Here is a 26311-nt window from a genome sequence, read left to right as displayed (position 1 = left end):
GCGGGGTCTGTTACTGTACTGATATTCAGACTGGGGGTCGGTTACTGTCTTCTTCTTAGGCAGTCCCTCGGAACCGAGGATGACTTGCTTCCACATTAAAAATGAGTTCTCAGGTGACTGATGAGTCCAATGCGGGACCTACAGTTTCTGTCACAGGTGGGGCAGATGGTGGTTGTAGGGGCGGGTGGGGTGCTTGGGTTGACATGCGCTCCTTGCACTGGCTGCGCTTGGCTTCCGGCGAAGAGACTCGAGGTGTTCGGCGCCTTCCCGGATGCTTCTCCTCCACATTGTGCGGTCTTGGGCTAGGGATGCCCAGGTGTCAGTAGGGATGTTTCACTTTTTCAAGGAGGCTTTGAGGGTGTCCTTGTAGCGTTTCCTTTGCCCACCTGGGGCTCTCTTGTCGTGTCGGAGCTCAGAGTAGAGCGCTTGTTTTGGGAGTCTCGTATCGGGCATGCGGACGATGTGATCCGTCCATCGGAGCAAATCGAGCGTGGTCAAAGCTTCGATGCTGGGGATGTTGGCCTGAGTGAGAACACTCTGACGTTGGTGCGCCTATCCTGCCAATGGATTTGCAGGATCTTGCGGAGGCAGCGTTGGTGGTACCTCTCCAGTGCTTTGAGGTGCCTGCTGTACATGGTCCATGTCTCTGAGGCATACAGCAGGGCGGGTATCACTGCTGCTCTGTAGACCATGAGCTTAGTGCCGGGTTTGAGGTCCTGGTCTTCAAACACTCTCATCCTCAGGCGACCGAAGGCTGCACTGGCATACTGAAGGCAGTGTTGGACTTCGTCATCGACGTCTGCCCTTGTTGACAGTAGGCTCCGAGGTACGGAAAGTGGTCCACGTTGTCCAAGGCCTTGTCGTGGATTTTGATAATCGGGGGGCCGTACTGTGTGGCGGGGGCAGGTTGGTGGAGGACCTTTGTCTTACGGATGTTTAGTGTAAGGCCTATGCTGTCGTACGCTTTGGTGAAGGTGTTGACGATGGTTTGGAGTTCAACCTCCGAGTGAGCGCAGACGCAAGTGTCGTCTGCATACTGTAATTCAACGACAGAGGTCCATCTCACCCTCAGTAAGCTCCACGCTGGAGTGGAGCTAATTTACAGAACAAACAGGAAACTGTTCAACCTCCGTCGCCTCCAGTCCAGATCCAAGGTCGTCCCATCCTCTATTACTGTAATGATATTCAGACTGGGGGGTCTGTTACTGTAATGATATTCAGACTGGGGTCTGTTACTGTATTGATATTCAGACTGGGGGTCTGTTACTGTATTGATATTCAGACTGGGGGGTCTGTTACTCTATTGATATTCAGACTGGGGGGTCTGTTACTCTATTGATATTCAGACTGGGGGTCTGTTACTGTAATGATAAGGGGACAGTAGCATAGTGGTAATGTCACAGGACTAGTAATCCAAAGGCCTGGACTAACGAGTTCAAATCCCACCACGGTGCCGTGGGAATTTAAATTCAGTTAATTAAATAAATCTGGAATAAAAATAAAAGCTAGTATTAGTAATGGTAACCATGAAACTTCCGGACTGTCGTTAAAAACCCAACTGGTTCACTAATGTCCTTACCTGGTCTGGCCTATATGTGACTTCAGAGCCACAGCAATGACTCTTAACTGCCCTCTGAAATAGCCTAGCAAGTCACTCAGTTGAAACTAACCGCTGTGAAACATAATAAGAATGAAACCGGACGAACCACCTGGCATCAACCTTGGCAACAGCAGACCCAAAGTCCTCCTCACCAAAATCTGGGGACTTGTGCCAAAATTGGGAGAGCTGTCCCACAGACTAGTCAAGCAACAACCTGACATAGTCATACTCACAGAATCACACCTTTCAACCAATAGTCCCAGACTCCTCCATCACCATCCCACCGGTAGGACAGACCCACCAGGGGTGGTGGCACAGTGGTATACAGTCGGGAGGGAGTGGTCCTCGGAGTCCTCAACATAGACTCCGGACCCCATGAAGTCTCATGGCTTCAGGTCAAGTATGGGCAAGGAAAACACCTGCTGATAAATCAGTACTCCATGTTGAACACCACTTGGAAGAAGCACGGAGAGTAGCAAGGGCGCAGAATGTACTCTGGGTGGGAGACTTCAATGTCCATCGGTAGCACCACAGCTGGCCGAGTCCTGAAGGACATAACTGCCAGTATGGGCCTGCGACAGGTGGTGAGAGAACCAACATGAGGGAAAAACCTATCTACCTGTCGCAGATGCGTCTGTCCATGATAGTATTGGTAGCAGTGACCACCGCACAGTCATTGTGGAGACGAAGTCCCGTCTTTACACTGAGGACACCCTCCATCGTGTTGTGTGGCACTACCACCGTGCTAAATAGGATAGATTCAGAACAGATCTAGCAACTCAAAACTGGGCATCCATGAGGCGCTGTGGACCATCAGCAGCAGCAGAATTGTATTCCACCACAATCTATAACCTCATGGTCCGGCATAATCCCTCACTCTACCATTACCACCAAGCCAGGGGACTAACCCTGGTTCAATAAGGAGTGTAGAAGAGCATGCCAGGAGCAGCACCAGGCGTACCTAAAAATGAGGTGCCAACCTGAGGAAGCTGCGACACAGGACTACATGCATGCTAATAAGCATCATCAGCAATGTGATGGAAGGTATTATCGACAGTGCTATCAAGCGGCACTTACTCACCGAAACCTGCTCACTGATGCCCAGTTTGGGTTCCGCCAAGACCACTCGGCTCCCGACCTCATTACAGCCTTGGTCCAAACATGGACAAAGGAGCTGAATTCCAGAGGTGAGGTGAAAGTGACTACCCTTGACATCAAGGCAGCATTTGACCGAGTGTGGCATCAAGGAGCCCTCGTAAAACTGGAGTCAATGGGAATTGGGGGGAAAACTCTCCACTGGCTGGAGTCATACCTAGCACAAAGGAAGATGGTTGTGGTGGTTGAAGGTCAATCATCACAGCCCCAGGACATCCCTGCAGGAGTTTCTCAGGGCAGTGTCCCAAGTCCAACCATCTTCAGCTGCTTCATCAATGACCTTCCCTCCAACATAAGGTCAGAAATGGGGATGTTCGCTGATGACTGCACAGTGTTCAGCGCCATTCGCAACTTCACTACTGTAATGATATCCAGACTCGAGGTTCTTTTTCATCGTGAATAATACAAGTGCTCAAAATGAACCATGATGCATAGTTTTTTTTACGTAAAAATTGAACTTTTCCAGAGGAGCATGCCCATAAACCCACCCCCTCCCGTCAATGTGCCACCAATTTTGTTTCTTCAACATCTGAATTTTGCCTTCTGACATTCATGTTCTTGTGTTCCCAGTCACACTCCCAGGGCTGTTTTTCTTTACACTCAAGCCAGAGGCTTAACTGTCCCATCAACCTTTGAACTACCTGAATTGCACAGCAAATTCCAAGTGCACATAAGCAAAATGCACACCAATCGGTTCCTCCGACAGCCCCATCTACGGATTGGATGATGTACTGGAGCACCTTTCATGCAGCCTTCCTGCGACATAACTGCTCGAAAGGGGTAAATGAACCTTGCCAACTGCTTCCAAATCTCCTGTACCATTATTCTGCTGTGTAATATTTTTGTCTGTATCTTTTGAATCACTTAATTGTAAATAAATCTGGTTAGTAGTTTAGATTGTGCAAAATGATCTTGGTGTCTATTCCCTGCCTTGTGGATTGATGGGCGTCCTATGCACTAACAGTAAGGAACAGATGCTGGTAGGTTTCAGTTTGTAAGGTGGGCAACTTGCTTATAGAAACTGTATTCAGGCCATTTGCCATTTGACTTATTCCATCCTCCCCCGGTGTTTCTCTCACACACAGATTATCCAGCAGGAGCTCACTGGATAACAAATCAGGAGCAGGACCTCTGGATGATTTCCCCCTTCCCAGTCCAGGAATGTTGAGGTCAATTTGTTTCACCCACGAGGTCATCCGGAAGTTAAAACCTAGATTGAGAGAGTTTGGAATAATCCCAGAGACGGAATGACGATGAATGTGTAACTGCCGTTTAATGTATAATCTGGTTATGGAATATGAAGAATGGAAAAACCAATTCACAAACAGCAATACACGTGAGCATAATACTTCAACCCGTGCAGGACACAGCCAGGATTTCAGCAGCTGATCCACTCTACAAGGCACTGCAGTTTACAATAAAAAACCAGGCTCAGCTCCTCAGAGCTTGTGTATCACGGGCAGACCCGCGGCTATCCACAGCTCGTTGGTGCCCCAAGGTGCCATCTTGGGTTGCCAGCCCTGCAGGATTCTCCTGGAGTCACCAGGAATTAAAGGTTAATCTCCAGGACACTGCTGCGAGTAACCCTTAGAGGCATTAAAAAACATCATTTTCTTAGAGCACTTTTGTTTATTAATTATAAAAATATCGGAGATGGGAAAAAGGCTGTTTGACTGGGTGGGACGGTTGGAGGCAGGATGAATCCTCCAGGAGAACGTCCAATCAGAGTTGGTGACCCTGTGCTGAGTGGGAGACAGACACTTATAATATTATATCATAAAATAACCGTGTTTTTAAGGCTCTGATATTTTCCGAGTCTGGCTGAACCTAAATTGCTTAAACTTTTTAAACAAAGATGAGGGGTGGGAAAAATCAGATGCCAGCTCACCCTGAACAACTCTTAAGCACCTGCCAGGGCAACAGCAGCAGAGGCCCGGGAGCAGGCCCGTGGCTGCCCTCTCAGCCAGAATACAGTGCAACACGCAGGAGTCCTAAAAGACAAGAAACTGAGGGGGAAAAGAAGTGTTTAAAATCGCAAATTATGTTTCATGGGCTGTAGCAAGCCAGTATGATTGGAGTCAGAGTAATGTCAGAGCGGAGAGATTCCCCTTTCAGTCCTGCAGCCTAATGCACAGAGATGGCTTCACATTTTTAACTCTACGTGTTGATAAAACCTTCACGTTTAATCTGGGACACAAGCTCAGTTGCCCATCCTGTGCCTCGCCTCCATATTTTACCTCACATTAAAGTCCTGCTCACACTTTCCATGAAAGTACACGTGACACGCAGAACAACTGCATCACCCACTGACGGAAAATGGGAACTGCACATGCTTGAAAATCCCCTCACACACAGCAGTGAGCGGCAGCACCCGGGGAACGTGGGAATTGCTAGACGAGAAAAGGCTGCGGTCCATCTAGTTCATCTTCTACCATCCTGGTTGTCAGATGATACAATGATAATGGAGTTGTTCACTAATCACAGCAATCAATCTCTATCTATTAGTCTACAACAGGCCCAGACATGATGTGAGGAAACCCCAGTTGTGGAGAGCTTTGAGAATCATAGGTCCCAAGTCACCTGTTCCTCCCAAGCACGCTACGCAGCCTGGTAGTCGCATGATCGGGGTTTGGGTGCTGAGGGAAACAACAACTGTATACAGCTTCACAACCAGACGGCAGGTGTTGGTGCTGTGCATCGGAGCTCCAGTGCATTCAATAGTGAAGTGCAGGTACATGCCTTTGATCGCCAATCTGAATACAGGAAACTTTCTGGTATCCGGCACGGACGGGACCGACCTGGTGCCGGTCCATCAGCAATGCCGGATAACCGAACGCTATAGTAAAAGATACGGAGCTCCGAGCTCCGTATAAAGCAACAAACCCTGTTGCTTAGCTTCAAAACAATCGGCACAAGTTGCAAGCGTCTCTGTAGCTTAGCAACAGCTTCAGCTACACGCTTGCACAGCAACAGATGGAGTAAAAAAAGTAGCTAAAAGTAAAAAAAGTTATCTGAACCGACTCCTAAATTTTGCCGGTGGATAGAGCGTTCTGGTTATTTAGTGGCCGGTTAATCGAAAGTTTCCTGTACCTGATTTCAATCTCGGCACTCCAGGAGACCTCTGAATAGAAGACAGGGCAGCACTTGGCAGGAGGACAGGGAACAACCTGCTGGGGAGGTGCCACTCTCGCACACCTCGTCATGGCCAAGCCGGGTTGTGCACAGGCAGTGGCTGGGATCAAGCCACCTGCCCTGTCCTCTCGACCGCAGGAGTTCTGTGCACAAGTCGTTGGCGGGGGGGGGGCTTGGGATAGTGGTTGGGGCGAATAAGGGGAAGAGGAAATAAAGACGTGCGTCTTCACTCAAGAATACAAAGCCTAAAAATCAGCTCAACGCTACTCCAGGGCTAAACCAAAATGCAGCTTAAACAGCATCATTAAAGTCGCTCTCAATGCCTCCTAAAAGGGCTTCTTCTCCAGATGTTGTAGTGATCCTCTGACTGCGTCAGGGTTTGGAAAGCGAAAGAAAGTCAAAACATTCATTAACGGCGGCGTGAGCACATCCTGCTGTCACTGGTGCTCTCGGGCTAGGAAGCGTTCGGCCCTTGGGTTACCAGTGAGCATTCCTCATCCTTGCCACCTGGTGCAGCAGCAGTGCGTGGCTGGCGTACAGCTTCTGCTGCTCCTCGATATCCATCCACTGCACCGCACCCGCATCGTCGCCCGCCTGAAGGTTCAACTTCCCCACACTGTCACCTGGAGAAAGAGAGAGGCACAAGAACTCAGCAAGGGCTTGGAGAGTTACACTGTTGGGTGAGGGGAGGGGAAGATGGGGGCCAACACATTGCGGGGGGGGGGGGAAGGGCCAGCACTTTGGGGGGGGGGGGTGGAGAGGGGGGACGATAGGGGCTTAGCACTGGAGGGGGGAAGGGGGACGATAGGGGCTTAGCACTGGGGGGGGAGGGGGACGATAGGGGCTTAGCACTGGGGGGGAGGGGACAATGGGGCTTAGCACTTGGGGGGGACGATAGGGGCTTAGCACTGGGGGGGGGAGGGGACGATAGGGGCTTAGCACTGGGGGGGGAGGGGGACGATAGGGGCTTAGCACTGGGGGGAGGGGGACGATAGGGGCTTAGCACTTGGGGGGGGACGATAGGGGCTTAGCACTGGGGGGTCGAAGGGGGACGATAGGGGCTTAACACTTGGGGGGGAGGGGACAATAGGGGGCCAACACGTGGGGGTGGATGGGAATGATAGGGGGCCAGCACTGGGGGGGGGAAATAGGGGGCTAGCACATGTGGTGGGGAGGAGATAGGGGACCAGCACATTGGTTGAGGGGCGGGGGGGGCGGTGGGAAGAGGATAGGGAGGCCAACACATGGGCGGGGGGGGGGTGGGATAGGTGGCCAGCACATGGGGGCGGGGGGCAGAATAGAGACACAGGTTTAGGAAGACAGAAAATACATTGGAGACCAATCCATGGGATAGAAATAGATCAGATAGGCAGCAGCATATGGGAGGGAAACCGAGAAAGAGAGCAAAAATAAGAAAAGGGGGCAGCACAGGGAGGGGTGGGTGGATGGACTAGAGACAGACAGACACCATATGGAGGCAGCACATGGGCAGGGAAGAGACACACAGACTCACAACATTAGGGAGACAGAAAAAGCACGTTGGAGCCCAGTATATGGTAAAGAAAGAGACTAGATGTCGGGCCAGCACATGTGAGGGAGAAAATAAGAGAGGGACAGATACCATCCTGATGTTCTCCATCTCAGCTCAAACCTGAAGAATGGTCCATTTGACAGCGATACCGGTAAGGGGATGGGGGAGGGAAATCAAGTCACCAGAGGAACTATTCCCCAATGTGAGTCACCACCTTCAGGAAAGAGGCAGGGCAGAAAATTGACATTATACATCCAGCAGTACCCAGGCTATTTATATTTTTCCAGGATTGAGCACCTCTGAACTAGTCTATCTGCCCCAGGCCTAGGCCCAGCCATTCACTGAAATGAATGGGGGTGTTTGCGGATGGTGAGTCCCGTGATTTGTGCCACCAGGGCAGTTCTGGCGAGAAGGACACCGAAGATGGTGGGTTTCCGTTGAGCTGCAAAATCAATTATACTTCAGGGGCTGGATTTTCATTGAGGAGACGGGTAGGAAGCAGGACTATAACTTTTGGGGTTGTAGTCCCGCCTCCATCGAGTTGTAGCCAACCCACGTGATTTTGACTTGATTGACGTTGTTGAGCCGGCCAATTAAGGCCCACCGGCAACAGGTGATGTCACAGATTGATATTTCATCTGTCAAGAGCTTTTGACAGATGAAATATCAGCGTTTGACAGCTCTGTGAAGCTGTCAAACACTGACAATCTGTACTCCAAGTTAATTCCTTCCTCTCAGGATGATTTAGAGATCTCTCTGGAACAGAAAGCTGAATGCTGCAACTTTTGACAGCTCGCGGCCATTCTGCTTTCTGTGCCGGTGAGATGAGGGACTCCCGAGACCTGAAGGAAGGAAGGCTGTAAAGGTAAGTAAAACTTCTTTATACACACCAAACACACTTACCTCTTCACTCATGCACCCATCACTCACCTGAACACCGAACATCTCGACCCCTCCAAGCCCTTCAGCCCAACGGCCACCTCGCTAACTTGGCGTGGTTTGGAGCCGTCGGGAATCCCACACTTCAAGAATGAAAATAGGGATTAGACTAAAAACTGCCTGTTAACTACCTGTTAACAGGCAGTTCATTGGCACTAATCCCCTTCCCGCCTCGGGGAGGCGGGTCCCAGTGCAGGTCGGGTACCCGCCTCCTTTGAAACACGCATGGAGGCGGGTTGGGTTCGTGCCCCCAGATTTTGGGATTTTAACCCCCCACACGCCTCCAATCCCGCCTCCACGGCCCAATGAAAATCCTGCCCTAGGTGTCAGCCATGGCTCAGTGGGCAGCACTCTCGCCCCTGAGTCAGAAGGCTGTGGGTTCAAGTCCCACTTCCAAGACTTGAGCACAAAATCTAGGCTGACACTCCAGTGCAGTACTGAGGGAGTGCTGCACTGTCAGCGGTACCGTCTTTCAGTCTGCCCTCTCAGGAGGACATATAAGATACCATGGCACTATTTAAAGAAGAGCAGAGGACTTCACGCTGCTGTCCTGGCCAATATTTATCCCTCAGCCAAAATCGCTAAAACAGATGATCTGGTCATTATCACATTGCTGTTTGTGGGATCTCACTGTGCACAAAATGGCTGCTGTGTTTCCTACACTGCAACAGTGACAACAATTCAAAGGTTGGCTGTAAAGTGCTTGGGGGCGTCCTGATGTTGTGAAAGGTGCTATATAAATCCAAATTCTTTCTTGTAAAGGCAATAATATTTATAATATATATTAAAAGTGGCAATAGTTCAGAACAGCAACAAGAGAGAACTGGAAGTAAAACTCTTGGCTCCAGAAAGACCTGAGGTTGGCAGACTAGGGATTGGGATAAATGAGTTATAAGAGAGGCTGAGCCCACACAAAAAATACAATGGACCCTTCACTTCTACTCCTTCCTGGGACTACAGCCAAAGCGAGAATAATTACCTGTCTCATCGTGGAAATTCATAGCCACCGTCTCAATCCAAGCATTATCCGTGTTCCGTGGATCATCAACATATCCTTTGAAGACCTAAGGAGATGGAACTCAGTGATGATTCAAAGGGACATGCACTTCAGATCTGGCACCACCACTACCTTCACCCTCCCACTGTACTGAGACAATCTGGCTAGCAGTTTTTGCCGCGAACCAATGAAATTCTCGACCAACGGAAGATAGTGGAGTGAGGGAGGGGAGTGAGAGATGGATAAGAGCGGATCAAAGAGGTGCCAGACTGATGGAGGAATAAACGGTGCAGAGTGAAGGTACGGAGAGCAGGGTGAAGGTAGGGAGAGCAGGGTGAAGGTACGGAGAGCAGGGTGAAGGTACGGAGAGCAGGGTGAAGGTACGGAGAGCAGGGTGAAGGTAGGGAGAGCAGGGTGAAGGTAGGGAGAGCAGGGTGAAGGTAGGGAGAGCAGGGTGAAGGTAGGGAGAGCAGGGTGAAGGTAGGGAGAGCAGGGTGAAGGTACGGAGAGCAGGGTGAAGGTAGGGAGAGCAGGGTGAAGGTAGGGAGAGCAGGGTGAAGGTAGGGAGAGCAGGGTGAAGGTACGGAGAGCAGGGTGAAGGTAGGGAGAGCAGGGTGAAGGTAGGGAGAGCAGGGTGAAGGTAGGGAGAGCAGGGTGAAGGTACGGAGAGCAGGGTGAAGGTACGGAGAGCAGGGTGAAGGTACGGAGAGCAGGGTGAAGGTAGGGAGAGCAGGGTGAAGGTAGGGAGAGCAGGGTGAAGGTAGGGAGAGCAGGGTGAAGGTACGGAGAGCAGGGTGAAGGTAGGGAGAGCAGGGTGAAGGTAGGGAGAGCAGGGTGAAGGTAGGGAGAGCAGGGTGAAGGTACGGAGAGCAGGGTGAAGGTACGGAGAGCAGGGTGAAGGTACGGAGAGCAGGGTGAAGGTACGGAGAGCAGGGTGAAGGTACGGAGAGCAGGGTGAAGGTACGGAGAGCAGGGTGAAGGTACGGAGAGCAGGGTGAAGGTACGGAGAGCAGGGTGAAGGTACGGAGAGCAGGGTGAAGGTACGGAGAGCAGGGTGAAGGTACGGAGAGCAGGGTGAAGGTACGGAGAGCAGGGTGAAGGTACGGAGAGCAGGGTGAAGGTAGGGAGAGCAGGGTGAAGGTAGGGAGAGCAGGGTGAAGGTAGGGAGAGCAGGGTGAAGGTACGGAGAGCAGGGTGAAGGTACGGAGAGCAGGGTGAAGGTAGGGAGAGCAGGGTGAAGGTAGGGAGAGCAGGGTGAAGGTAGGGAGAGCAGGGTGAAGGTAGGGAGAGCAGGGTGAAGGTAGGGAGAGCAGGGTGAAGGTAGGGAGAGCAGGGTGAAGGTACGGAGAGCAGGGTGAAGGTACGGAGAGCAGGGTGAAGGTACGGAGAGCAGGGTGAAGGTACGGAGAGCAGGGTGAAGGTACGGAGAGCAGGGTGAAGGTACGGAGAGCAGGGTGAAGGTACGGAGAGCAGGGTGAAGGTACGGAGAGCAGGGTGAAGGTACGGAGAGCAGGGTGAAGGTAGGGAGAGCAGGGTGAAGGTACGGAGAGCAGGGTGAAGGTACGGAGAGCAGGGTGAAGGTACGGAGAGCAGGGTGAAGGTACGGAGAGCAGAGTGAAGGTACGGAGAGCAGAGTGAAGGTACGGAGAGCAGAGTGAAGGTACGGAGAGCAGAGTGAAGGTACGGAGAGCAGAGTGAAGGTACGGAGAGCAGGGTGAAGGTACGGAGAGCAGGGTGAAGGTAGGGAGAGCAGGGTGAAGGTAGGGAGAGCAGGGTGAAGGTACGGAGAGCAGGGTGAAGGTACGGAGAGCAGGGTGAAGGTACGGAGAGCAGGGTGAAGGTACGGAGAGCAGGGTGAAGGTAGGGAGAGCAGGGTGAAGGTAGGGAGAGCAGGGTGAAGGTAGGGAGAGCAGGGTGAAGGTAGGGAGAGCAGGGTGAAGGTAGGGAGAGCAGGGTGAAGGTAGGGAGAGCAGGGTGAAGGTACGGAGAGCAGGGTGAAGGTACGGAGAGCAGGGTGAAGGTACGGAGAGCAGGGTGAAGGTACGGAGAGCAGGGTGAAGGTACGGAGAGCAGGGTGAAGGTACGGAGAGCAGGGTGAAGGTACGGAGAGCAGGGTGAAGGTACGGAGAGCAGGGTGAAGGTACGGAGAGCAGGGTGAAGGTACGGAGAGCAGGGTGAAGGTACGGAGAGCAGGGTGAAGGTACGGAGAGCAGGGTGAAGGTACGGAGAGCAGGGTGAAGGTACGGAGAGCAGGGTGAAGGTACGGAGAGCAGGGTGAAGGTACGGAGAGCAGGGTGAAGGTACGGAGAGCAGGGTGAAGGTACGGAGAGCAGGGTGAAGGTACGGAGAGCAGGGTGAAGGTACGGAGAGCAGGGTGAAGGTACGGAGAGCAGGGTGAAGGTACGGAGAGCAGGGTGAAGGTACGGAGAGCAGGGTGAAGGTACGGAGAGCAGGGTGAAGGTACGGAGAGCAGGGTGAAGGTACGGAGAGCAGGGTGAAGGTACGGAGAGCAGGGTGAAGGTACGGAGAGCAGGGTGAAGGTACGGAGAGCAGGGTGAAGGTACGGAGAGCAGGGTGAAGGTACGGAGAGCAGGGTGAAGGTACGGAGAGCAGGGTGAAGGTACGGAGAGCAGGGTGAAGGTACGGAGAGCAGGGTGAAGGTACGGAGAGCAGGGTGAAGGTACGGAGAGCAGGGTGAAGGTACGGAGAGCAGGGTGAAGGTACGGAGAGCAGGGTGAAGGTACGGAGAGCAGGGTGAAGGTACGGAGAGCAGGGTGAAGGTACGGAGAGCAGGGTGAAGGTACGGAGAGCAGGGTGAAGGTACGGAGAGCAGGGTGAAGGTACGGAGAGCAGGGTGAAGGTACGGAGAGCAGGGTGAAGGTACGGAGAGCAGGGTGAAGGTACGGAGAGCAGGGTGAAGGTACGGAGAGCAGGGTGAAGGTACGGAGAGCAGGGTGAAGGTACGGAGAGCAGGGTGAAGGTACGGAGAGCAGGGTGAAGGTACGGAGAGCAGGGTGAAGGTACGGAGAGCAGGGTGAAGGTACGGAGAGCAGGGTGAAGGTACGGAGAGCAGGGTGAAGGTACGGAGAGCAGAGTGACCTGTATGGCAGAGTAGCCAACTAATCTTGCAACTCAAGCCTGTTACAAATAATCTGCTCCTGTTGATGTAAAGTCACTTAATTCAAATTACTGGGCTAGTCAAATTCTCTCCACCGCTGGGGTTTTCCTCGCCTCATGTCTGGGTCTGTTGTAGACTCATTGATAGAGATTGGTCGCTGTGATTAGTCAACAACTCCAGTATCATTGTATCATGCGACTATCAGCATGGCAGAAGGCAAATTAAACGGACTGTGGTCTTTTTGCACCCAGCAATTCCCATGTGCTATGAATTATCGGGAGCAGGCGTTAGTTACAGGCAGCCTGTGATGCAATCCATGGTCGTCTGTTTGGAAGACAAAAGCTCTACCACCTACACCAATTACTCATTTAATTATACATCTCAGCACCGACAAAGGCCTGTGTCAGCTGAACATTGATTATACTAATATATTTTATCCATTATGTATTGGGATAATTATTAAAATTTTCACACATTTAAAACAAACCATTGATTAAGGAACAACGGGATGCACCAGTCATTAAAGACTTTCACTAAACAGTCAGGCCTGCTCCCTAGTGTTAGGTTTGTGCAAAAGAATTAGGCAGGATCGCGGTTCCCAGACTCTGCACGAATGCACCCCTGCATTCACCCCGGCCGCCCTGCCCCGCTGAGGAAAGGCGTGATGCCTCCCAGCTGCTGCCCGACAAAGGTTTACTGCAGAAAGGTGTTACTGTCTTTACCCCCCGCCCTCCTCACTGCTGTACGGTCAGCCTTAGAGTGGCCTCCTTCTGTGCTGTGTGATTCGATGATTGCTAACGAGAGATTGAATGCAAAACATTCTAAACTGTTTATACTCCCACCTCACCAGGGATATATGCTAAACGGTTTGAGGACCCCTGACGTTAGGCAAGACATATGGCTATCTTTTACTGTATATGTTACACTATCTATCCAACTGCACTTGCAACCAGCCATTCTCCAATACACGGTGGCCAACTCCCAGCCCCTCCGGGTCAGTGATCTTTATTCTCACTGGATCGCCTCTGTTAAGTACTGGAAAACGGACCAGTCTTCCATAAACATGTTACACATGCACAGCTCCCTCTCCCATTCTCTCTCTCATACACACTCTACAGGGACCACTGTCTAATAGCTCATATTATTAGTGAGCTATAAAGGAGTAGCTCCATTAATCATCTGGTGCATATGGGCACTGCATGCACTGGGTCATTTGAACTAGATGATCCCGGGCTGGATTCTCGGTCTGTGCCCAGTCTGTTGGTGGGCCAGCAGTTGGAGCGACCCAATTGGTCTCAGAGAACCCGCTGACACTCACGTTCTGGGCTTGTACATCAAAAGCCACCACTTGGGAGGTGTACGGAGTGCTGACAGGCACCCAATGGAACTGTACCCTAGCAAGAGTCAACACCTCCAGAGATTTAGCACACGTTTAATGCAGCGTAAAACTTCCTCTCGACTCTTCCCCCAACATCATATCTCAAACCCAGCATCAGACAATAAACCGCCTACTCCAGGGTGACAGTGTGACCCGAGTGAGATCCCTAATCTCCAGAGAGAAAACTGCTCACAAAAGGTTCTCTCAGTGAAACGACAGCACTACAGACATCCCATATGGGCAACCAGACCGCATGTTTCTATCTTCCAGGTACCAGATAGCAGTATAATTAGGACATAAATACTGTAATACAGACCATCTCTCCGGCTTGAAACAGGGAGTTGATTAATACTTTCACTTTCTGTCTCTCGGCCTCCGGTAACTCTAAGGAATTCAACGTTTCTTCTCCAAACTCCCTCCTGAGAGTGACTGACACCTTCTCACCAGGGTCTATCATTCCCTGTCAGGAAACACAAAGGAATACAGCCTCTGAAAGGATCGCCTGGTCTGTACTTATCCTTATAACTTTCAGTCCTGTCCCTATTCAGGTATTCATCCAGCTCCTTGCAAAGGTACTAATTCACCCAGCAGAAACTGTTTTCCAGGCAGACACTTCAAAACCAGAGTCTCCAGAACTGGATGGGTGGCAACCCTAGATTTAGCATATGTTCAATGCAGCGTAAAACTTCCTCTATTCCACCCCAACCTATCTCAAACCCAACATCAGATGCAGAACCACCTACTCCAACAGGGTGACAGTGTGAACCAAGTGAGATTCTCAATCTAAAGCCAGTTTGTTCTGAGGACTCACATGCACTAGGGAATGTGTTGGGACTGCCCAAGCTTTCATGTAGAGTCTTACAGCCAGCTGCAAGAGGGGACCTTCGTCCCACTTGTTTGAGCTGGAGACAAATCCAGGTATCGGAGAAGAAACACGTTCAACCAAAAACTAAAATTGATTGATCTGGCACTTGTATAGTGCAGTGTCACGAGTTGGATCTGATATTTTCCCCACATTGCTGAGTACCCCATGCTGCAGTTCTGTGGGGAGGGGCTGAGTGAAGGGCAGAGAGAAGAAATGAAAAAGGGGTGGGGTCCCTGCTCCTGATCACCATCACACAACCTCCTCCACCAGAGGAAGCTCGGGGCTGCGTGGACGTCAGACACCTGCCACCATCAAATAGCGGCTGAAGTTCGCTGTGCATGTGAAAAATAGCGGTTTGGGTGAGGTACTGGCGCATTGGGAACTGTACCACACAATAAGCCACCGTCCACTGCAGAGGAGGGGCTGACACAAAACTGGGGAGGAGACAAAAAGCACAGCGTCAAAAAAAAAATCAGCATCTGTCAAGAGTCAGAGGGTTATTTTCAAGCCGCCAGGGAGCAGACTGGAATCTGAATGAGGTCAGTTGGACTCTGGTCAGTGTTTCCCGTACCCTCGCTTACCCCAGGAATCGCCCACTCCTTGTTGTCCTTTCTACATATTGCCACAAACTGCAAGATAGGCTTCCCTGAGCAACTGTGAGTCACTGTTTTTCCAATCTCCTTCTTCCACCTGCAACAGAGAGAGAGAGAGAGAGAGAGAGAGAGAAAGAGGCTCCTTAGATGCGGATCAGTAGCCAGGGGCTGAAAATTTAATCAGGATGCATCCACTGCTATCCAGGAGTTAATGCAGGCCTTTTTAGTACAAACTTAATTCTCCTTTAGGATCTCCATCAATACCATGGAAATATAGAACCAAAACTTAAATCAGCCACTACCTACTTACAAAGTGTCTTCATTACAGACTGGTATACGTAGGAGATGAAATACTATTCATTCATCGGCCCTGAAGGGTCAGTGTATACAACACTGTGTGGTGTGATACTAAGCAACACAGACCATAAGATCGCAGGATTGATTCCGAGTCTCTGCTGAGTTAGCAGATCTCAGCCAGGGCAGCGGGCACAGGCGGTACAATCACCCTCAGTGCCCCTGGGCTAGAGATGGGGCAACAACAAAAAATAAGCCCAGGTTCCTGCTCCTGACTGCTTTCTACCAATCCCTATTGTGGAGTGAACAGCCGCATACAGCATGCCATAAAGAGTTATACACAGAAGAGTGTTTAATAATAAAGGGGTAGTGTCATCAGCAACAAGCAGCCCCTCTCATTCTCACAGAGCCTTCCGAGTCTTGCCTTATATACCCAACTTGTGGAGGAGCCACAGTTATAGAGTCATAGCGTTATACAGCACAGACAGAGGCCCTTCGGCCCATCGTGTCCACGCCAGCCATCAAGCCCTATCTATTCTAATCCCTTTTTCCAGCACTTGGTCCGTAGCCTTGTATGCTATGGCGTTTCAAGTGCTCATCTAAATGCTTCTTGAATGTTGTGAGGGTTCCTGCCTCTACCACCCTTTCAGGCAGTGAGTTCCAGATTCCAACCACCCTCTGGGTGAAAAGGTTTTTCTCAAATCCCCTCTAAACCTCCTGCCCCTTACCTTGAAACTATGCCCCCTGGTTATTGACCCCTCTACTAAGGGGAAAAGTTCCTTTCTATCTACCCTATCTATGCCCCTCATAATTTTGTACACCTCAATCAGGTCCCCCCTTAGCCTTCGCTGCTCTAAGGAAAACAACCCCAGCCTATCCAGTCTCTCTTCATAGCTGAAACGCTCCAGCCCAGGTAACATCCTGGTGAATCTCCTCTGCACCCTCTCCAATGCAATCACATCCTTCCTATAGTGTGGCGACCAGAGCTGCACACAGTATTCCAGCTGTGGCCTAACTAGCATTTTGTGCAGCTCCATCATAACCTCCCTGCTACAACTTTCCACGTCCCAGGCGCTTCGGATTATCACATTTCTCCCTTCCCTCCCGTTCAGTCTCTGACATCCTGTCAAATATGACACATCGCATCCTCAATGATTTTGTGAAGCAAATGTCCAGCTTTTAACATCAAAACACTGAAGAAACATATATTTACAGTACCACAGGTAGAACCATTTCCTGGTGATTATGGTGGTTATCCTGGCACCTTTTTCAATGTAATGTATTTCTCCACCTACTGTTCTCTCCCCTTGAGTAATTCTAATGGTTAGGTGAGATTCTAACCAGTGTGGCAACTGGTTCCATTCACTCTCCAGAAATGCCTCAAATTGTCTCTTGAACCAATTTATACGGTCTGCTTCAATGTTTGTGCGCTATTCCACAACGCCATTACATTCTGAGTGACAGGGTTCTGTCCCACATCCATTTTTACTACTAATTCCCTCATTTTTTAATTTGTCTCTCTGGTATTTGAACCTATTGTCACACAGAATGATTGGTTTGCATTAACTCCTTTCATAATCTCAAAAACTTCAATTATATCACCTTGAAGTCTCTTCTTTTCCAAAGAAAACAAGCCCAACCTCATAACTTAAACTCCCAATATCCAGAATCATCTTTGTTGCTTATCTTTGCACCCTTTCAAGAGAAATAATATACCTCTTATGAATAGGTGTCATTAGTATTACATATTCAGTTTGAGTTAAGGTATGTTTATAGGAAAATGATTTTCGAGCCATCATTAGGGTAATTGAGGTGTTTATTACGATTAAAGGATTTGACAGGGTAGATGGAGAGAAACTAGTTCATCTCATGGAAGAGTCCAGAACAAGGGGACAGAACCTTAAAATTTGAGCTGGGTCATGCAGGAGTGATGTCAGGAAGCACTTCTTCACACAAAGGGTGGTGGAAATCTGGAACTATATTCCCCAAAAGGCTGTTGAGGCTGGGGGTCAATTGAAAAATTCAAAACTGAGTGATAGATTTTTGTTAGGTAAGGGTATTAAGGGATATGGAATCAAGGAGGGTAAATGGAGTTAAGATACAGATCAGCCATGATCTACTTGAATGGTGGAACAGGCTAGAGGGGGCTGAATGGCCTACTCCTGTTCCGATGAGTCTTCCTGCAAAGCAGAGTGCCAGGAGTTTGAGCTATTACATCATAAGTCCTTGCTATACAGCCTCATCCTCCCATTTCAGAATGATCATTACCCTGAAGTGCAGCGAGATCAGCAAGGGAATTCCCAACAGATGAACAGAGCACGCACCTTGTCACAATAGGGTCTGCTGCATGATTAGGGCCCCATCTTCCCAGGAGTCCTCTTCCCTCCAATCCAGTCCGTCCATAAGGATTCCTGAGGCACAGAATAAAATACAGGAGAACCAGTTACTTGTACCTCAACCAGAGCTGACAGACAGTATGAAATAGCTAACCCAGGACTGACTCAATTAGAGGAGTAATTGAGTATTCACCTAACTCTGACCCAGGGGACACATGGAGGATGCCTCATCAGAATAAGACGGAAGCACTGTTTACACGAGTGAGACTGATGTCATGAATCATGAGTGACAAAAATTCAGCTCAATATGCTAAATAAGTGCTCTTATTACTCCTTCCAGTTACATATCCAGTGATTTTTCTAAGTGAGATTGCTTCCTCTTTTTTCTTCTTTGCCTAACTCGATCTTGCCCTGCCTTTCCCCATCCTATAGGTGAGAGTGTAGGTTGACAACCGGTTCTCAGAACACTTTCAAAAATGCTCTAAAAGCAACTGCTGAGAGATGCACACGATTGCTCTCCCTTCGAATCTCCCTCCTAATAGGGAAGCTCCTGGTTGTCATTCGGTGCCTCAGCAACACACAGAAACTCAGCTCAGCATTGGGGGAACTGTAGGAGTAAGCCCACAACCTATTACGCTGCCCTACACAACACACCTTTCAATGAGGTGTTGTAAAATATTTTGTGCATTGCCTGGAAGGAAGCACAATGATGTGATGAACAGTTTGTGCAGAAAGTCGTCACGATTTGGGATATCAGAACATTTTGTAATTACTCTTTGTGACATCAGAACCTTTTGTGTTCCATACTTTATGTTCTTCCAACCCACGGCCCCTTGGTTCCTTTTCCTGACTGGTCAACAGAAATTTCTACTACTATTTTGATTTTCTTTTGAAAAAGAAACTGTGTGAATTTTGTGCACATCAAGCTGTGTGGTGTCAGTACTAGAGATCTTGGGATTTCAAAGTCAGGATAGCACAGCAGGGATGCAGAGTTAAGCCCATACAACATATCTCAGCCTTAACTTCAGAAGAGTACCGACTTCAGCACCACAGCAACCATCCTGTGGCGTCAGATGTCTACTGCTAAGTTCGAGGAGGTTTTGTGCTACTGACCATGCAGTGAGAGGAGACTTTCATCCGTCAACCCATGGTGAGGTGAGCAGCCAGTATAAAACCCATACCACAACCCATTCAACCTTTCATGACGTCAAAAACGTAGATCAAATCTCCTCTCTCCCTGTCTTTTCCGTTCCAATGAGAACAAGTCCAATGAAAACAGGCCGCTTGTTTTCTTTTTCAATTGTTCTCGTCAAGGCGAGAGGTGTTGTGTTGGGGAATGGACAATTTCCATTTCGAGCACCCAATGTCAGCATCAAACATTTGTGTGTCAGGTATAGAACAGCTAGATGCCCTAACAATGTGCCCAACTGGAGAAGAGCATCCCCATCTGCAGCGGTGTGGCATTATTTTCCATTAACCACACCAGCCAGCCTTAGGCCTCCCAGTGATATTGCCAATTAGGAGCATGGTAGGCCCACACCCACTGGATTCAGACTGCTAACATTGCCCAAACTGATTTCACATAGGACCCTTATGGCCTAGTAGACAGAGGAGACTTTCATCCAATTGATCTGGGACAGATTTAAACCCAGGTCCCATGGATACAAGGCCCATGTCTAACTTACTGCACCACCCAATTTCCCCAGGAAAGACATTCTACAGAATCACTCTGTTATAAATGGAAATATCTGTACACTTAATGATGTCTTTCAGTTGCCATGTTGAGTTGCTGGCCAGGGACAATCAGGAAACAGACATTTTGTACAGAACTTCCCCTATGTGTCACTCCAGTGACACAATGAATGGAAACAGTGGAATTGGGTGGTGGTGCTTCCCAAGCATGAAAATCATAATGTCACATAAGTGGGAGCTCCCTACAAATTGTCTGTTCCCAGACTACCTGTAACCAGCAGCTGAACACAGTCACAAGAAGGCAAGTGAAAGACACATGTACACAGATTTATAACACTAGGAACACAGAGCATATTACCCTCTTGGATCTCTTTTAACACCCATCTTTTCATAAGCATGGTTACCAAGACTGAACATAAAGCTTCAAAGTACTACATGAAGGGAAGAACAGGGTCAAGAAGGCTAAGGTATTATGTGTGTGTAAGCAAGCCCCTGGACATGCTTGTCTGCATTAATGGACATTGAGAGGAAGCCTCACCGTGGGAATCCGTTTATCACATTATATTTTCCCGTATGGGACGTTCTATCCACTGCACCATTCAACTGGTTGAACTTCAGTGGCTTGTCCAGCTCTCCTTCAGTTCTGTAAGTGAAAACAATAAAGTAAGAACAGTCCAGTTACTGTTGTGACACTAGGATGGAGAAGGATGAGTAATTAAAGCACGGGAAGAGGGAGGATGTATGTCGTGAGTCCGATGGCTTACACTCCATAAACCTCAGGCTCAAGTAGGTTATGGAGGCCGCAACACCGTGAGGTAACTCTGAGTGACTCACCATATCATTTATTAGGAAAGACATACTAGGAGCTGTGTTGTCGGTGTTTAGTTAGCAGTCTTAGTTTGCCTTTCGCCCTTTTCAGGTGAACTAGGACTCATACATTTTTGGACTGGTTGAGTGGGTTTATACAAGTGTCAGTCAGCCGTGACTCAGTGGGTAGCAGACTCTCCTGAGTCAGTAAGTTGTGGGCTCAAGTCCCACTCCAGGGACTACAGCACATAATCTAGGCTGACACTTCAGTGCAGTACTGGGGGAGTGCTGCACTGTCGTTGGTGCCTTCAGATGAGATTTTAAACCAAGGCCCCATCTGCCCCCCCCAAGTGGATGTAAAAGATCCCAGGGCACTGTTTCGAAGAAGAGCAGGGAGTTCTCCCCGGTGTCCTGGCGATGTTTATCCCTCAACCAACATCACTAAAAAGAGATTATCTGGTCATTATCACATTGCTGTTTGTAGGACTTTGCTATGAGCAAATTGGCTACTGAGTTTATACATTACAACAGTGACTACACTTCAAATACATCTCTAACTTTTTCCAGTTCTGACGAAAGGTCATCGACCTGAAATGTTTAACTCTATTTCTCTCTGGACAGATGCTGCCTGACCTGCTGTGTATTTCCAGCATTTTCTTTTTGACTTCAAAAGTACTTCATTGGCTGTAAAGGGCTTTGGGAAGTCTGGAGGTTGTGAAAGGTGCTATAGAAATACATATTATTTCTTCTTTCTTTACATATACTACTTCAGTTAACATAAGAATCAGGAGCAGGAGTAGAGCATACGGCCCCTCGAGCCTGCTCCACCATTCAATAAGATCACAACTGAACTTCTACCTCATCTCCACTTTCCCATCCTATCCCCATATTCCTTGATTCCCTTAGTATCCAAAAATCGATCGGTCTCAGTCTTGAATATACTCAACCGCTGAGGCATCCACAGCCCTCCGGGGTAGAGAATTCCAAGGACTCGCAACCCAGTCCAAAGATGTGCGGGTTAGGTTGATTGGCCATGATCAAAAATTGGCCCTACTGTTAGGGGGGATTAAATACGTGGGGTTATGGGGTTACGGGGATAGGGCTTGGGTGGGATGGCTGTCGGTGTAGGGACCGGGTGCTAGGGTTTGGATGATCAGCTATGTTTCTCAGTGAAGAAATTTCTCCTCATCTCAGTCTTAAATGGCCGACTCCTTATTTCAAGACTATGATTCCTAGTTCTAGACTCCAACCTTGCAATAAAGGCTAACATAGCATTTGCCTTCCAATTTCTTGCTGTACCTGCGTGTTAACTTTCTGTGATTTGTTTACAAGGACACCAAATCCCTCTGAATCCAACATTTACTAGTCTCTCACCTTTTAAAAAATATTCAGCTTTTCCATTCTTCCTACCAAAGTGGATAATTTCACACTTCCCCACATTATACTCCATCTGCCACCTCTTGACCAATCACTTAACCGGTCAATATCCCTTTGCAGCCTCTTTTTGTTCTCCTCATAGCTTATTTTCCCACCTAGCTTTGTATCGTCAGCAAACTTGGCTACATTACACTCGGTCCCTTCAGCTAAGTCACTGATGTAGATTGTAACTAGCTGAGGCACCAACACTGATCCTTGCGGCACTCCACTAGTTACACCCTGCCATCCCGAAAATGACCCATTTATTCCTACTCTCTGTTTTCTGTCCATTAACCAATCCTCAACCCATACTAATATATTACCCCCCAATCCCATGACCCCTAATCTTGTGTAACAATCTTTTGTGTGGCACCTTATTGAATGCCTTCTGAAAATCCAAATATACTACATCCACTGGTTCCCCACTTATCTACCCTGCTACTGACAACCTCAAAAGACTCCATAATAGCTTTGTCAAACATGAAGGGGGGGCGGGGGGGAGGAGAAGGGGGGGGCAGGGGGGTAGAAGGGGGCGCGGGGGGGAGAAGGGGGCGCGGGGGGGGGAGAAGGGGGCGCGGGGGGGAGAAGGGGGCGCGGGGGGGAGAAGGGGGCGCGGGGGGGAGAAAGGGGGCGCGGGGGGGAGAAGGGGGCGCGGGGGGGAGAAGGGGGCGCGGGGGGAGAAGGGGGCGCGGGGGGGGAGAAGGGGGCGCGGGGGGGGGAGAAGGGGGGCGCGGGGGGGGGGAGAAGGGGGCGCGGGGGGGGAGAAGGGGGCGCGGGGGGGAGAAGGGGGCGCGGGGGGGGGAGAAGGGGGCGCGGGGGGGGAGAAGGGGGCGCGGGGGGGGAGAAGGGGGCGCGGGGGGGAGAAGGGGGCGCGGGGGGGGGGAGAAGGGGGCGCGGGGGGGAGAAGGGGGCGCGGGGGGGAGAAGGGGCGCGGGGGGGAGAAGGGGGCGCGGGGGGGAGAAGGGGGCGCGGGGGGGAAAAATGAAAAGTCTGTATCAGTAAGGGGGCGCGGGGGGGAGAAGGGGGCGCGGGGGGAGAAGGGGGCGCGGGGGGGAGAAGGGGGCGCGGGGGGAGAAGGGGGCGCGGGGGAGAAGGGGGCGCGGGGGGAGAAGGGGGGCGCGGGGGGAGAAGGGGGCGCGGGGGGGAGAAGGTGGCGCGGGGGGAGAAGGTGGCGCGGGGGGGGAGAAGGTGGCGCGGGGGGAGAAGGTGGCGCGGGGGGGAGAAGGTGGCGCGGGGGGGAGAAGGGGGCGCGGGGGGGGCAAAGGGGGCGCGGGGGGGGGCAAAGGGGGCGCGGGGGGGCAAGGGGGCGCGGGGGGGGCAAGGGGGCGCGGGGGGGGCAAGGGGGCGCGGGGGGGGCAAGGGGCGCGGGGGGGGCAAGGGGGCGCGGGGGGGAGAAGGGGGCGCGGGGGGGAGAACGGGGCGCGGGGGGGGAGAAGGGGGCGCGGGGGGGGAGAAGGGGGCGCGGGGGGGAGAAGGGGGCGCGGGGGGGAGAAGGGGGCGCGGGGGGGAGAAGGGGGCGCGGGGGGGAGAAGGGGCGCGGGGGGGAGAAGGGGGCGCGGGGGGAGAAGGGGGCGCGGGGGGAGAAGGGGGCGCGGGGGGGGGAAGGGGGCGCGGGGGGGGGAAGGGGGCGCGGCGGGGGGAAGGGGGCGCGGGGGGGGGAAGGGGGCGCGGGGGGGGAAGGGGGCGCGGGGGGGAAGGGGCGCGGGGGGGAAGGGGCGCGGGGGGGGGGAAGGGGCGCGGGGGGGGGAAGGGGCGCGGGGGGGGGGGGAAGGGGCGCGGGGGGGAAGGGGCGCGGGGGGGGGAAGGGGCGCGGGGGGGGGAAGGGGCGCGGGGGGGGAAGGGGCGCGGGGGGGGGAAGGGGGCGCTGGGGGGGGAAGGGGGCGCGGGGGGGGAAGGGGGCGCGGGGGGGGAAGGGGGCGCGGGGGGGAAGGGGCGCGGGGGGGAAGGGGGCGCGGGGGGGGAAGGGGGCGCGGGGGGGGAAGGGGGCGCGGGGGGGGGAAGGGGCGCGGGGGGGGAAGGGGGCGCGGGGGGGAAGGGGCGCGGGGGTGGGAAGGGGGCGCGGGGGGGGGAAGGGGGCGCGGGGGGGGGAAGGGGGCGCGGGGGGGAAGGGGGCGCGGGGGGGGAAGGGGGCGCGGGGGGGGAAGGGGGCGCGGGGGGGAAGGGGGCGCGGGGGGGGGGGAAGGGGGCGCGGGGGGGGAAGGGGGCGCGGGGGGGGAAGGGGGCGCGGGGGGGAAGGGGCGCGGGGGGGGAAGGGGGCGCGGGGGGGAGGGGGCGCGGGGGGGGGAAGGGGGCGCCGGGGGGGGGAAGGGGGCGCGGGGGGGGAAGGGGGCGCGGGGGGAAGGGGGCGCGGGGGGAAGGGGGCGCGGGGGGGTGAAGGGGGCGCGGGGGGGGAGGGGGCGCGGGGGGGGAAGGGGGCGCGGGGGGGGAGAAGGGGGCGCGGGGGGGGAGAAGGGGGCGCGGGGGGAGAAGGGGGCGCGGGGGGAGAAGGGGGCGCGGGGGGGGAGAAGGGGGCGCGGGGGGGGGAGAAGGGGGCGCGGGGGGGAGAAGGGGGCGCGGGGGGGGAGAAGGGGGCGCGGGGGGGGAGAAGGGGGCGCGGGGGGGAGAAGGGGGCGCGGGGGGGGAGAAGGGGGCGCGGGGGGGAGAAGGGGGCGCGGGGGGGAGAAGGGGGCGCGGGGGGGAGAAGGGGGCGCGGGGGGGAGAAGGGGGCGCGGGGGGAGAAGGGGGCGCGGGGGGGGAGAAGGGGGCGCGGGGGGGGAGAAGGGGGCGCGGGGGGGGAGAAGGGGGCGCGGGGGGGGAGAAGGGGCGCGGGGGGGGAGAAGGGGGCGCGGGGGGGGAGAAGGGGGCGCGGGGGGGAGAAGGGGGCGCGGGGGGGAGAAGGGGGCGCGGGGGGGGAGAAGGGGGCGCGGGGGGGGAGAAGGGGCGCGGGGGGGGAGAAGGGGGCGCGGGGGGGAGAAGGGGGCGCGGGGGGGAGAAGGGGGCGCGGGGGGGGAGAAGGTGGCGCGGGGGGGGAGAAGGGGGCGCGGGGGGGGAGAAGGGGGCGCGGGGGGGGAGAAGGGGGCGCGGGGGGAGAAGGGGGCGCGGGGGGGGAGAAGGGGGCGCGGGGGGGGAGAAGGGGGCGCGGGGGGGGAGAAGGGGGCGCGGGGGGGGAGAAGGGGGCGCGGGGGAGGGGAGAAGGGGGCGCGGGGGGAGGGGAGAAGGGGGCGCGGGGGGAGGGGAGAAGGGGGCGGGGGGGGAGAAGGGGGCGCGGGGGGGGAGAAGGGGGCGCGGGGGAGGGAGAAGGGGGCGCGGGGGGGGGAGAAGGGGGCGCGGGGGGGGAGAAGGGGGCGCGGGGGGGGAGAAGGGGGCGCGGGGGGGAGAAGGGGGGCGCGGGGGGGAGAAGGGGGCGCGGGGGGGAGAAGGCGGGGCGCGGGGGGGAGAAGGGGGCGCGGGGGGGGAGAAGGGGGCGCGGGGGGGGAGAAGGGGGCGCGGGGGGGAGAAGGGGGCGCGGGGGGGAGAAGGGGGCGCGGGGGGGGAGAAGGGGGCGCGGGGGGGAGAAGGGGGCGCGGGGGGGGAGAAGGGGGCGCGGGGGGGAGAAGGGGGGCGCGGGGGGGAGAAGGGGGCGCGGGGGGGGAGAAGGGGGCGCGGGGGGGAGAAGGGGGCGCGGGGGGGGAGAAGGGGGCGCGGGGGGGAGAAGGGGGCGCGGGGGGGAGAAGGGGGCGCGGGGGGGAGAAGGGGGCGCGGGGGGAGAAGGGGCGCGGGGGGAGAAGGGGGCGCGGGGGGGGAGAGGGGGCGCGGGGGGGAGAAGGGGGCGCGGGGGGAGAAGGGGGCGCGGGGGGGAGAAGGGGGCGCGGGGGGGGAGAAGGGGCGGGGGGAGAGGGGGCGCGGGGGGGAGAAGGGGGCGCGGGGGGGGAGAAGGGGGCGCGGGGGGGAGAAGGGGGCGCGGGGGGGAGAAGGGGGCGCGGGGGGGAGAAGGGGGCGCGGGGGGGAGAAGGGGGCGCGGGGGGGAGAAGGGGGCGCGGGGGGGAGAAGGGGGCGCGGGGGGGAGAAGGGGGCGCGGGGGGGAGAAGGGGGCGCGGGGGGGAGAAGGGGGCGCGGGGGGAGAAGGGGGCGCGGGGGGGGAGAAGGGGGCGCGGGGGGAGAAGGGGGCGCGGGGGGGAGAAGGGGGCGCGGGGGGGAGAAGGGGGCGCGGGGGGGAGAAGGGGGCGCGGGGGGGAGAAGGGGGCGCGGGGGGGAGAAGGGGGCGCGGGGGGGAGAAGGGGGCGCGGGGGGGGGAGAAGGGGGCGCGGGGGGGGAGAAGGGGGCGCGGGGGGGAGAAGGGGGCGCGGGGGGGGAGAAGGGGGCGCGGGGGGGGGAGAAGGGGGCGCGGGGGGGGAGAAGGGGGCGCGGGGGGGAGAAGGGGGCGCGGGGGGGGAGAAGGGGGCGCGGGGGGGAGAAGGGGGCGCGGGGGGGAGAAGGGGGGCGCGGGGGGGAGCAAGGGGG

The 26311-nt window shown here is 54.5% G+C and overlaps 1 protein-coding gene across 1 annotated transcript; it reads right to left on the bottom strand.

Moving 5' to 3' along the window:
- Nucleotides 1-4011: 4011 nt before the first annotated feature.
- LOC147104513 (ADP-ribose pyrophosphatase-like) lies at nucleotides 4012-20287 on the bottom strand (the record flags this gene model as incomplete). The annotated part of the gene is made up of 6 exons (XM_085962188.1): nucleotides 4012-6510; nucleotides 9337-9421; nucleotides 14167-14310; nucleotides 15297-15405; nucleotides 17927-18013; nucleotides 20169-20287. Coding segments are annotated over 6 exons (690 nt in total), but the record flags the coding sequence as incomplete, so codon positions are not given.
- Nucleotides 20288-26311: the final 6024 nt, after the last annotated feature.

This window comes from Somniosus microcephalus, chromosome 19 (assembly GCF_052327205.1).
Source record: "Somniosus microcephalus isolate GS21.2 chromosome 19, FLI_Smic_1.0, whole genome shotgun sequence".
NCBI lineage: Eukaryota > Metazoa > Chordata > Chondrichthyes > Squaliformes > Somniosidae > Somniosus > Somniosus microcephalus.
The sequence above is the reverse complement of the archived record's forward strand: the minus strand, read 5'-3'. Positions and strand labels throughout refer to the sequence as shown.